General features: G+C 42.8%; 1 protein-coding gene across 4 annotated transcripts in view; it reads right to left on the minus strand.

Annotated features, from left to right (window-relative positions):
- The window catches only part of TRIM67 (tripartite motif containing 67), a 53762-nt gene that overhangs the window by 38313 nt on the left and 1138 nt on the right, over positions 1 to 14311 (minus strand). For all 4 annotated transcript variants that reach the window (XM_045010224.1, XM_045010223.1, XM_045010227.1 and 1 more), the window contains exons 2-3: positions 7126 to 7221; positions 992 to 1114 (exon numbers count right to left, since the gene is read on the minus strand). In XM_045010224.1, the coding sequence (XP_044866159.1) occupies positions 992 to 1114; positions 7126 to 7221 (219 nt within the window). The remainder of the gene's footprint in view (positions 1 to 991; positions 1115 to 7125; positions 7222 to 14311) is intronic.

The raw sequence follows: 14311 nt of genomic DNA on the forward strand, positions 1-14311 counted from the left end.
TATTAAACAGGATAACTATGAGGACTACTGGGCCATCTATATTCTATCATTCCCTTCACAATTTACAGTAGACCCTTGTTCATCCAGAGGAAAAGAATAAGAAAGAGACATCTCTCATTTTTCTGCAATTTTGGACTTGTTTCTGTTCTCATCAGGAGTAAGTCCACTACAGTCTATGGAGTTATTCAAGGTAAAAATGGTGTAAGTGAGAGGAGAATGAGGCCTTTTAGTGGGACATCACTAATTTAGGAAGTTGTGAGAGCGGGGTTCCCGGAACACCGAGCTGAAGCAGTCTGTCCATTCCCTCTACATTGTGTTAATCAGACAATAGAAAAAAAATCTAAAATATTTGTAATGACCCAGAACTTGTAATATCTTCAAATACAGAGCTATGAGCTGCATGAAATTTCACCACAAAGAACCCTACTGACCACCACTCCAATCAGCCAGTTACATTTTCTCTTTCCTTCCCCTTTCTCTTAAGAAGAGAGTGAAAAAGGATCTCAGGATGTCTCTCATGGACACTTGAGATTCTGAAGGTTTAAAAAAATGGACTAAATCCTGAAATTTTTATTCAGTCCTTTCCCGAACAAGATTGCTTCCACTTGGTCAAAACCAGAGAGGTAATGAGTGCTTGAACTGCCCGTTGATTTCAGTGGGATCAGTTGAGATTACTTAGCACCTGTCAGGATTTGACCCATAAACTTCAATAAGAGTATTGCCTAAAGTTTGAAGCACCAATTCAGCAAGTTACTTAAGCACATGCCTAACTTTAAACACATGAATAATTCCATTGAAGTCATGCTTACGTATCTTGTTAAACTTGGGCCTGAATAAGGACTTCAAGATCTGGTCAATGGGAATTTTAACTGAATAAGGACTTCAGGACTTAGCCTAATGTGCATTAACTCTAGGCTAAAGAGTCACTTCAATAGAAATATTTGTAGCCACACTCTCTGGAATGCTTGCAACTCATAATAGTTGTACTCACCTTTAATTTGTGCTCACGCTCTTTGGTAACTTTTGTGAGCAGTTTTGCCTTTTGACGAGTTAATGCATCAACCAGGGCATCACACTGAGCAACCAGACAAGCTTCATAATCCAACCCATTCTCCTAGAAGAAGGTAACAATCATATTCATCTATGAAAATGAATTTTTTGCAGTAAAAGCTGTTATTTACCCAACCCAATATACATGTTTTACATTTAGAAAATGTTTCCTTTCAAGAGTTTGGCATGTCATGTTTCCTTTGTGATTCCATTACATATTGCACTGTTAACAACTGCTGGCTACAAAATGCCTTAAGGGACACTGTCAAGATGATCATGCTACAAAATTGATTTATTGTAACCCCTTAATATACTAGCATTTTCCAGACAAATGAATGCTTGGGAGTCTCTATGTATTATTAAAATATCGTTCCAAATTCTGCTCTCAGTTACCTCACTGAAACTCCTTTGAAATCAGGGGGGTTGCACCATAGTAACTTGAGCAGAATGGAGTCCACAGACTGATCCCAAGGGGAATAAACCAAGACTAAGTAGAATTCTTGAGATTGTGGTATATTGCCTCAAGATGAAGGCTGAGAGCAATATGCACAATGAAAGGAACAATTTTAACCTGAGCACTTTTTTTTGAGCTTCTTGTAGTTAGTACATGCTTGTATCTTCCCTGGAAACATGAATTTGGTTAGCCTTTTAAAAATAATACACTGTCGGTTTTAGTCACATGGACCAGCAGAAGGCCTATGCAGCACTTTTGTCAGAGCTTAAGTGGGATTTAAATAGCACTGGGCTTTGGGCTGGTCCTCTGCACACAGCTGAATTTCACTCCCATGGAATTCACAACATAAGACTGGTTTAAATGGAAGTCATCATACAAGCTGAGCAGCTGCTCGAGGAGGGGAAGGAAGCCTTCATGCTCCTGTTTCCAGGAGACACTGGGCTGTCTAACTAGCTTCTCCCCAAACCCAGTTCAGCACTTAAGCTTTAGTGTGCTTAACTTTAAGCATGTGCTTAAATCCTATTTAAATCAATGTCTCTCTCTGTTTCCCCCTTGGATTATATTTTACTAATCTGATTTGTCCACTTGGCCAAAATTAGATTTATCCTATTGCCTTCCTAAAGGTTGGAGGACAATTCTCTACATTTGATATAGTCACTGATATCCACTTCTAACAAGCTGGCCACTGTGGTAGTCAGTTTTCCCAGGACAAGTATAGCTGGCAAAGTTCTCCATTGTCGTCTTCTTAGAACCCCAATTCAGCAAAGCATTTAAGCATGTGCTTAACTTTAAGCTTAAATCCCACTGAATCAATAGAGAGTCTCAGGGAAGAACTCATCTGTCAACAGATATAAACACTGGTTCACCTCATGTGGGCATTTACACCTGTGTAAAGTGGGTGTGAAATACTACCTGTCTGATGAGGAGAGTTTTACATGCACTTTGCATTAGAGTAAATGACTCCAAAGTGAAAAACAGTGGAAAATTAGGCCCAGTGATGATAGAGAGATAAAGTTACCAAAGGATTTACAGTATTTTTAGACCATTAACCTATCCATTTCTCTGACAAAGTTCTCTTTGAAATCAGTTATTAAAACCACAAATGTTACTTTTCCAGGAATTAATTCCTGAATGCTTTTAGGCTTTAAATATAAATCTATGAATGTGCACAATTTGCTGCCCCAGTATGTATGGGTTATACACAATGCTTTGTTTATGTTAGGGACTACATGTATGTCTCTTTATCGCTGGAAAAAAATCAGTTTTAGAAAAAGATGGTTTGCCAATTTTAGTTCATTGTTCTGGAGCCATTGCCAAGATAAATTAGGTTTAAATAGGCATATTGTCTTAAGATGCAAGTGCCATCTCTTCTACAAAGTATCCCTACTTTGGGATATCAATAAGCATTGGTGCCAAATCCCTCTAGTCTCGATCTTTCCTGTTGACTTGATTCAAGTGACAGAAGGGACATCTAGACAGGAAAAGAAAATGAAATTTAGCTCTATAGTCAATGAGCCCAATTCTCTTCTTTCTTATACCCCTTTTGCACCAATATAACTCCATTGACTTTGACAGTTTCTCCTGATTTACACCAATATTAGAGCAGCATCAAGCCTCTGCTCTCATTTACACTGCCACAAATCAGGAATATCTCTACTGAAGTCATTGGAGTTACCTTACAGTAAAAATAGTGTAAGTGTGAGAGGAGAATCAGGCTCTGCATAGCTATCCCTTACACATGCACACGTTACTTATGCCCATCTTTTTCCTTTTGTTTCGGCTTTTCTCTTCCCCTCTATTTATTTCAATCTACCTCCGTTTTTAGATTAAATTTTATTACCCTCATCCTCACACCCTAAGCAAGAGGTGGGCAAACTACAGCCCACGGGCCACATCCGACCCCTGAGCTCCTGGCCCGGGAGGCTAGCCCCTGGCCCTTCCCCTGCTGCACCTCAGCTTGCTCCGCCGCTGGCACAATGCTCTAGGTGGCGGGGCAGTGAGCTTCTGGGGAAGTGCAGCTGCAGAACTCGGCCTGACCCAGTGCTGTGCTCCGCGGTGGCAATGGCATGACTGGCTCCAGCCAGACAGTGTGGCTGTCGCGCCGCCAGCCACCAGTGCTCCAGGCATCGCGCTAAGGGGGAAGGGAGCAGGGGGTTGGACAGAGGTCAGGGGAGTTTGGGAGGGTGGGCGGGAGCAGGGATAGGGGTCGGGGCAGTCAGACGGCGAGGAACAGGGGGGTTGAATGGGGGCAGAGGTCCCAGGGGGGCAGTCAGGAATGAGAGGAGGGGTTGGATGGGGCAGCAGGGGGCAGTCAGGGGCAAGGGTTCCGGGGGCGGTCAGGGGACAGGGAGAAGGGGTGTTTGGATGGGGCAGGGGTTCCCAGGGGGGCAGTCAGGAAGGAGGGGGGATTGGATGGGGAGGCGGTAGGCAGTCAGGGGCAGGGATCCCGGAGGCAGTCAAGGGACAGGGAGAAGGGGTGGTTGGATGGGGCAGGGGTCCCGGGGGAGGCAGTCAGGAATGAGCAGAGGGGTTGGATGGGATGGTGGGAGGCAGTCAGGGGACAGAGAGAAGGGGTGGTTGGATGGGGCAGGGGTCCCGGGTAGGCCATCAGGAATGAGAGGAGAGGATGGATGGGGCGGCGGGGGGCAGTCAGGAGCAGGGGTTCTGGGGGCGGTCAGGGAGCGGATGGGAGTGGATGGGGCAGGGGTCCCAGGGGGGCATCAGGGAATGGGAGGGTTGGATGGGGAAGGAGTTCTGGGGTGGGTGGATGGAGGGGGGGGCAGGCCACAACCCCCTCCCCTAACTGGCCCTCCATACAATTTCCAAAACCTGATGCAGCCCTCAGGCAAAAAAGTTTGCCCGCCCCTGCCCTAAGCCATGATTCATGCAGCCCTCTCTCTGATTAAGGAGAGAAAGAACATTCTTCCCCGGGAGCTGAATGCACCGCCTCTTTGGCTAGGTCTATACTGCAGGCACAGGCTCAGTGTAGCTCTAGCTGACATACCCAAGAGAGCTATGTCCCAGAACAGTGAAGCTGCAGTGGTGTATGCTTCAGTGCAGCCTAGTCCTGTGAGAATCACCCATGGTTCTCTGCTAGCATGGGGAGCAAGGGACCAAGCTTGGGCTGAACTTAGATGAGCTACAACTAGACCACAGGTTAGCTCCAGCCCCTTTCTGCTTGTATCTGTCCCTCCTCTACTTGGGTTATACCCCCCTGTGCCTTCACTTTGTCTTTCACAAGATGATAGGGAAACGTTGGTTTCTGCACAGAACTTGAGTCAGAATGAGTGCTCTTGTGGGTGCTCCTGTCATGGGGACTACACCCCCACTCCCACCCCCCAGTACTACTTGCAGCAGATGGGAGTGAAAATCATATAATGACAGCAACAAGGCCCCTTAGAGAGTCAGGAAAGAGGTAGTGAGGGCAATTAGGCAGGTTTTGAAGAGTGTGAGAAGAACAGCGTAAGGGACTTGAAAGTGACCTAAGAAGAGAAAAAAGAGAGAAGAAAAGCAGAAATCCACAGTCAGGGAAAAAAATAAGAGCAGAGAAAGAAAAAGGAGGCCATGAACCCAAGAGTAAGAGCACAGCTCTCTCTTGCTAAGCAAGGAAGTAAAGGGTTTGACTTGCTGTCTGGCTTGTATGGTGTTTAAATACAATGATAAAAACTACACATCTTTTACTCCATTGAGCAAATGTTTGCGTGTAAGACAGTTCTGCTGAGGAGTGAAAGTGGGAGGCTGCCAGTACTGAGCAGGGCTGGCTCCAGGGTTTTTGCCACCCTAAGCGGCAAAAAAAAAAAAAAAAAAAAAAGCCATGATCGAGATCTGCAGGAGCTCTACCTTCACCACTTCAGTCTTCGGCGGCAGGTCCTTCGCTCCAAGAAGGACTGAGGGACCTGCCGCTGAAGATCCTTCCCCGTGGCCGCCCCAAGCACCTGCTTGCTGGGCTGGTGCCTAGAGCCGGCCCCGGTACTGAGGTATTTATTAGAGACAACCAGAATCACGCTTCTCATCTCAGGCCATGGATCTGAATTCAAACATTCCCAGTGTTCTGATTTGTTCAGATTTTGTGTTCTGGTTTAGACCCATTATAGAGATAGGCCCATGATGTGGAGTTCAGTCCAACTCCAGATTCAAATTTCCTCAGAATTCAGAGGGTGGGGATTAGCTGCAGGTTTCTACTTTGGGTTCACCTCTAGGATTTTAGTAACATGGGGTGGAGATTCAGGGGGTCATAGTCACGAATACCAGAACAGACAAATTCTGGTCATTCAACTCTAACTACGACAATACAATTATGCATAACAATTTGCCAGTGTTTCTGTTCATATGCATTAAAGGATTTTACAGCACAGTTTTAAATATTTGTAAATGTTCATCTTTAGGTTTCAAAAGGGTAAAAGTAGCTACTGAGGGGAGCTAGGTGACCCAGTGGATCAGTAATGGACTATGGAGTCCTTCACCTGCAGCTCACTGCTTCAAAGCTATTCAATGTGTATAGTGAGTGGCTGAATTTCATTACCATCTGACAGCTGTTTGGTGGCCTAAGGGACATGAGTTGGTGGTTTAGGCCAGTTCCTATCAGTCAGTTATCCATATCACTTTAAAAAAATAAATTAATCTCCCTTACTGGCGCATCTAGCAGAGCAACAAAGGAATGCAAAGGATGGGGGATACAACATTCTGTGGCACTTTGCATATGTTGGCACCCTTTCTGCGCAAAGCAGGAACTGGGGATTGCTCACTGATGACCAAAGGGTCAGAAGTAAAGCAGACAGCACACAGTGGGTAGACCACAGAAGCCATGCTAGAAAAAATCACTAGTTAGAACAATAATAATCCTCCCCTAGTGCCCTGGTGAGTCAGTATAGGGAAGCAGGCACTGCTGCTGCATGTCCCAGATATGTTCTCTGGGTAGACAGAGAGGTGAAAATTCCTAATATCCAGCAACTTTCATGAGCCTATATTCACTTGAAAAAAACAATTGAGTTTCACACTGGTTTTGTGCTCTTGTAGTGCAAATATAAATGTGTGTTTTAAAAGACATTAATTAGTCTTTTGCTCATTGTAATGAGTCGAAATTCAATGATCAGAGCTGAACAGAAACATACACAACAATAATTTCCACACAAACTCCCTCCCTCCCCACATTCATTTTGGCACTGCTTGTGCCCTTTTTGTATTTTGACTTTCCACAAATATCCTAACAATTAAAATACAAGAATGTTCTCAGAAACAGCATAATTTAAGCAAATGTTAGACTATTCACAGGTAGTAAGTTTGGAATTTGTAAAAATTTGTATTTTTACCAAAAGCCTGACTCTAAGAATTACACTCATCCAGTATGTGAACAGAAACACACCATACAACCAATAAGTCCAATCAGAAACTAAACAACACAGTTCAAATTTCCAATTCTTGCAACAAATGGCATACAATCTACAGGCCAACAAATATTTGTAGACATTAATTGATGAATAATTTTGCCTAACAAATACATTCAAGAAAAGAGTGTGTTATTCCAGGCAATCTGTGAACAGCAAGAGACTAAAGTCATCAAATAAATTATGCACTCAGCTCTAATGATTATTGTATTATCAAAACAAGTAGTATACAATTACCTGTATCTGCTGTAATATATTTTTCAGCTGAACCAAAAATTCTTTAGCTTCCTTTGCTTTATCTGAAACACCATTTAAAGCCTGAGACAACTGTGTCTGTAAGAAACAGAATTTAAAATGAAAAAATTAGAGATAAAATGCAAATGAATTGCAAAAAAATGCAAATACTAATCCTTACTTCTTACAATTAAATGTTAAAAGGCTTACTTGGCGTCACATGCATTCTTACTTGCACAGAGGATTTGTGCTAGAAAATAATAAGTTAGCATTTCAATTGTAAGAGATTTAGTAAGGGTGAATCTCTGTGTGGGTAGTCAGTTATTGTCTCCATTTTCCAATTAAATGTAATGACTAGCTAAGTCACAACACTTACAAAAGCCTGAAACTGTTCACATATGCACTGAAATGATAGTATCTTACATTTACATAGTGTCTGTCATGCTGAAAAATCCCCAAATGATATCTAAACTAGCAATTTCTTAACTCTAAACCTGAAATGTTTACAAACTTTGTAGTGTCAGCTACAGTTAAAATATATTAGAACTTTCATTACAAATCCTTGTTTGTATAGTCTTGTAACATTGTGTAAAAAATTCTTTTGGGGCTGAAAGCATCCATTCGTCAACTTAACCCAGAGGTGAAGATTTCTGGAAAAATTCTTTTACTCATTTTGAGTTACGAGAGGGTGAAAAAAAATAGGTACTTTCACCATTGTATGACAACTTTAAGATAATGTTTTGTTTATGAATAATTTAAATGGGTGAATTTTACAACATTTGAACTAGAATTCTAGCCACAAGACTAAGCAACTTTAACTCCTCCCCTTTGTGCATATGTACTACAATTATCTTTACATGACCACATATTATTCCTCAAAACATGGCATTTGATAACCTTGTATTTAGCTATGATACTCTGAACACCTTTCCCAGAGCTGAGGAAGAGCTCTCTGAAAGGTCAAAAGCTTGTCTCTTTCACCAACAGAAGTTGGTCCAATAAAAGATATTATCTCACCCATCTTGTTTACTTGATAACAACCTTAGATACATGCAGTATCTTGCACAACCATATTGATGTAACACACACAAAAGTGCATTAAATTATTTCTCTGAAAAGTACACATGAAGGCCCTGCTCCTATAATTGCATCCATGGAAGCAGACCCTTGCCCCTGCATAGAGCTTCAATGACCTTTGCCCAGGGCCGGCTCCAGAGCCCAGCGGGGCAAGCACCCGCCTGGGGCGGCCCTTTCCCGGGGGGCGGCAGGCTGGGCCGGCAGACCTGCCGCAGTCATGCCTGCGGGAGGTCCACCGGAGCCCCGGGAGCAGCGGACCTGCCGCAGGCATGACTGCGGAGGGGACGCTCGGCCGCCGGCTCCAGTGGACCCCCCGCAGGCATGACTGCGGACGGTTCGCTGGTCCCGCGGCTCGTCTGGACCTCCCGCAGGCATGCCTGTGGCAGCTCAACCGGAGCCGCCGGACCTGCGAACCGCCCGCAGCTGCGGGAGGTCCAGCCGAGCCGCGCGACCAGCGGACCCTCTGCAGTCATGCCCGCGGGAGGTCCGCTGCTCCCGCGGCTCGGGGGCGCCTCCCGGGCATGACTGCTTGGGGCGGCCAAAAACCTAGAGCCGCCCCTGCCTTTGCCCCCTCACAGATAAAATTGCATGATCAGGCTCTAGAGTATATTTAACCAACAGACTACAGATGAAGAATAGCAAAACTGTCTAATTGTCAACAGCACTATGTTTTGTGTTATGTTATGGCTGATGTAACTTCAGGAACTCTTTCAATACTATATCAACCAGCAGCGCTTCATTAAAACAGCTTGTGGAAAATATACTATGAGCCAGATGATCCTCTGCTGCTGTTAATTGACGTAGCTGCATTGAAGCAAATGGAGCTATGCCAATTTACACTAGCTGAAGATCTTGTCATTGGTCTCTTACTACAATGTTAGCACTTAGGCCCAGATCCACAAAGGTATTTAGGTATTCTCTCTCTCTCTTTCTACCTCAGTAACTGTTTAAATATTTATCTACAGTACAATAGTAGATTACTTTGAAATCTCAGGTGCCGAGTGAGTTCAGGGACCTACAGAGTTTGGCAGGACTACTGTGGCTCGCAGTGGAGCCAGAACTGGGATTTAGATACCTAATTTTGTTGTTTAGGCACCTATGTACCTTTGCAGATATGGGTCAAAGTTACCATTTATTCTCTGCTTGATCCTGAGGGGAAGTGATTTACAGCTACCCTGACAAGGGCACAGCTCACTTCCCCCTTGTGCCAGCTCTGCTTTACCCAACCCCCTCCCATGCTCTACCCATCCTCCGCCCCTCCCTCCCTATGCACATGCTCAACTGGGAGAGGGAAGACATTGGGTGTGCTGCTCCTTCTGCTCTATTTCCTATGCGTTGACCGATGAGGTAGGAAGCTCTAACACAACCACAGGAGAGTCTTACCTTAGGGGTAGGCACAAATTGGCCTATAATGAGACATAGCGATGAAGGCTTAATGAAGAATCAACCCTAATGTTTACCCTCCTGTTCATGGAAATGTTCTATATTAAGCCCAGTTACATGCATTGTACTGGTACCAAATTTGAAAATAGAATATCCTCTACTACAATTAACTTGTAACTAATCTAATAGGAAGAGCTATAATAATTATATTATTGCTGTCAGTACTTATATATATGTTTTTTCAGCTTCCTACTCAAATTCTTGGCATTTCACAAAATTTGAAGTAACAATGTCTGGTCCAAAAGTTTACCAGGCTCATTGAGCCAAATCCTTATCCCTTGATAAGGTCCCTGTGTGCCACCAGAGCATCACAAAGGGGCTGGTGAAGATTCCCCCAGTTTTACATTCCTTTTGGTCACGTGCCTGTACCTCACCAATAGGACATATTTTTGCAAGCACCAGGTGGAAATGTGATGGAATGGTGTGACAAAGTATGGAGAACGTGGGGCTGGAGCGTGATGTGCTCTGCCAATCAGTGGCCAGTGGAATGGTCCCAACAGGTCAGATGTGCCTCAGCCACAAAACAAAGATGACTATAGTTAGCCCATGACAAAAATTTAATTGCCACCACTCCAACATCTAATCCCATCACCAGCATCAGAGCACAATGCATCCCACAGTATGGATGGGGCCAAAAACAGGGTTTGTCCTCTAGTTATCATGGCAGCCATTAAATTCAGAGTCAATCCAGATCATTCATCAACTACATGGATATTAATGTGACTGAGAACATTCAGTCTCAGCTCCTCATATATAGCCACCATGAAGAAGACCCTGTACATAAACTTGACAAAGAAACTGATCAAATAACTTGACCAAACTTTTTCACTCATTAAATAATTGTAATTGTGCTACTGCAAGTAGAATATGAAAGCCAGTTCTCTGATCACTAAACCCATTTAGAGATAATAGCCTTGTTTATTAAAACATTTATAGGGTAGTTTCTAAAGCAAATGGATTTAGCCATGTACTTTCCATTAAAACAAAATGGATTCAGATGCCTAAAACCTCCATAAGCCACTATAAAAATCACCCTTTCAGAGCTCTCTTTCAAATGGTGGAAGGATTTGCTTGAAGCTAAACTGTAAGTTACAAGCTCCATTAACCATGACAATTAATAATTCCTGACAAATGTTGTTCTATCCACATTGATCTTAATTTTAATATCTGGGTCTAGCAATGAAATAAGGATTCTGTAGATGGGTAAAAAGCTTATACTCTTATCAAATACAGTAACAGACAGATAACGAGGAGGATAAGTAATCAAATCTAGCTAGGCATAGAAGACTGATGTCTTCTCTGATTTTAGAAAATGAGACAGATAATTCTATCATTCTTTTTCAAAAGAAGAGTTCATTGCTCATTTACCTTTCTTTTTCTCCATCTATCATCATAGCAGATTAACTACTGATTACATCCTATGATCCAGGCACTGAATTCTTAAAGAGTTTCCAAGTTTCTGGGAATGGAGGGTAGGGGTTTGGGGCAATTCTGGTCTACCTTCTAAAGATGCATCAATATGCCAATATTTCCCCTCAACTACTTGCTCATCTCCCTATGCATCAGTGTCCTAAACAGAGGCTTGTCCAATTAAAGTTCCTGATGTCGTCTCTACTACAAGATCACACATGCACAATAGTTATATTTTTGATGTACATGGCAGGACTCAGCAGAAGTTGCAGAGCTGAGACTTGTTCAGCTTGCTTCCCCATACCTGTGAGTCAAAGGGCCCACAAATTTAAATCTATCGTCAGTAATATTATTAATATTATTAATATTTTTGTATTACAGTAGAGCCTAGAGATCCCAAATGTGATCATGGCTCCATCATACTAGGTGCTGTACATACACAAAGTACAATATCCTTCCCTCCAACAATAGGAGCAAACAATTTTGATCAATCCCTTTAAAGCCTTCCCACCAGAACCTCAGCTGATATGAATCAATGAATCAATGAGCTGATTTATACCAACTGAGGATCTGGCTCTTTGTCCGTATATTACATAATTTCTAACTTCTCCAAAATAATTTACTTATGGCAGATTCCTACATATATTTCTAGGGGAAAGTATCTTTATTAAACTAACATGACTACAAAATGCTCATGGAGAATGAGCTAGACTATCTAGCAATAACATGTACAAACAATTAAATTTGCCATATAATTCTAAATACAACACTTTAATTTATGGTTGGCCAAAGTTACAGGACCCAGGAGGCAGTAGGTGTAAATTACTGCATATGAAAACTTACTTAGTTCCAACTACAAATATCCAATTCCGAAATAAACATGAAATGAGGGGTTAGACTGGCTCCTGTTGGCAGTTTCAATATTTTTATTTCCTGTCAAGTATATTGTTCTAGGATAATTAACACTTACAAGACATGAAAAGATTACTACTGTCACAAAAATTAGTTAATTTTAGGTTATTTTTCTGTTTCCTTTAGAACCTTTATCATAACATTCAAACTATATATAACAAGGGAAAATCACATTCTGTGAGAACACACCCTCCAGAGGAAAAATGCAGTGAAAATACTAAACAACAGAATTTAGTTCATTCCTCTGACAAAGTTTGTAAGAATGAGAAATGATTTACAATGTATCTTGATCAGCACCACAGTTTATCACACCATTTCAAAAGGCGTTAATCAGATGTAGCACAAGTAGACTCCAGTGGAACACAAACTGGCTTCACAATCTACAAAACACTAACCACTTCTGCATATTGAAATCAATCATTGTTCATCAGGGGTTTAGTAGACTCCTTAATGAAGACTTTCCACACAAAATCAGATTCTGCAATTAGCATAAATGACAAAAGCTGTGAATTCACGACCTGAAGCTTATGAGTCAAGTGAATTTAACTCCTGAACACAAAAAAATCAAGTTATTCAGGAGATGGTTTAGTGGTCTAAGTAAGTCCTTAGCTGGAAATACCTTGACTCTGTTGAAACACAGACTGAAGTACTATCAGGGCTGATTCACCCATTTATTCTTCTGATCAATAAACAAAGTTCTGTGCAGTTGATGCCATGTGGGATTTTTTCAAGGGTCTTTACAAATTGAAGCCGTGTGTGTTCTACATCAGAACTACTGTGTGGGGAGCCAGGGATCAGGGCACAAGAAGTGATCCATTTTCTACCCCTATGCAGTAGCCAAAAATGATCACAGACCCTCTCATTACCCCCAAAGGTGCTAGTCATACCAAAGGGAATAGGGAGGAGGTGAGCCTTTCCTCTGCAGTAGCCAACAGAAGGAAGCAAGCTGCCCCACCTGAAGGGATGTAGCAACTGGGTGCTCTCCCATCATGAGGGAGGGACCCTGTTCAGTGCTGCTGTATGGATAGCTGTGATGTGCTGAGGATAACAAGCACTCTATACATGTAAAATATTAATCATTAATTCTTAATCGAGTCAGTATCCAGGCTTCCTGGCAAGACTGACAAGCTTCAAATCAATGTTAAAACAATCGTCTCTTGGTCTCTATCCAAAAAGTATATGAAACAACCCCAGCTTTTTATATAAAAAGGTTGCATGATCAAACTACCCAGCAGCTCCATCTTGCACACAAATATCAGCAAACCCCCTCTTATGTGAAAGTACAAAGTCTCCAAACAAGTTCCCTGAATGGTTCAAATTATAATGAGTATCAATACTAGGGATGAGTGAACCAGACTGTAGCAATCTCTGAACTGGTCAAGCCTTCATCTGTCCCTTAACCAAACACTACCATCACTAGTTTTTTGATCAATGTGGATAAGACCCTCACCTTCTCCATCCTTAACTACCATCATTACTGTGGATCACAGCCACCACACAGCCCTCTCAAAGGCCCTAACATGACTTGCAAATAAACCTCTACACACCTTCCCTCTCTGCAGCCCTCCAGTGGGTCCCATACAACCTTCCGTCACTGACATATTTATAGCAAAGTGACAGATAAAGATGCTATCGAAGGCGCAACAACTGTCTGCCTCTCTAATTTCATTTGGATTGGGAAGAAACCGGATTTGGTTTGAGATTTGGAAGTTGAGAAGTTACAGCATAATGCAAGATCACAGAGAGGGAGCGTTTAACTTATTAGAAGGTCATGGGAAGCGAATATGCTGCCCAGGGTCTAATGGAGGGTCAGCAAGAAGGGAAGAAGGACCAGGGGCCTATTGGAGATTTGCGTGAAGGGAAGGGAGAGCTGAAGGCTATCAGAGAATTATGGAAATGAAGTAGCTTCAATGTTCAGATAAACATCAAGACACTAGGGCGAGTCACCCAGCTTCGCCCTCTTATCTCACCGCCTTCAACAAGAACTATCACTGACACAGAATACTTCTTCCTCATTGTGGGGCTAGATCCTTGGTCCCATTAAAGATACACTGTGTTACTCTGGTGGCATGAAGTGACTGTACGGCTGCCCTGAAGGGGTAACAGGATTCCTCCAATACAGGAGACTCTTGGGTGGGGTATATCTGGTGTAGCCAGCTTTATATCACCCCCCCACCCCTTGCACAGAAGGTGTGTTGGGGCTGGCTGGAGTTGGGAGGAGACATTCTGGGATTGTCTCAGAGGTATGCTGGGGCCTTTCCAGGACCAACCTTGTCTAGGGGGCTCTTCTAAACAGCATAAATTACAGCAGTCCTGGAGCGACTCTAATTTGAGCAAAGGGCCAGTT

This window comes from Mauremys mutica, chromosome 3 (assembly GCF_020497125.1).
Source record: "Mauremys mutica isolate MM-2020 ecotype Southern chromosome 3, ASM2049712v1, whole genome shotgun sequence".
In the NCBI taxonomy this organism is placed as follows: Eukaryota; Metazoa; Chordata; order Testudines; family Geoemydidae; genus Mauremys; species Mauremys mutica.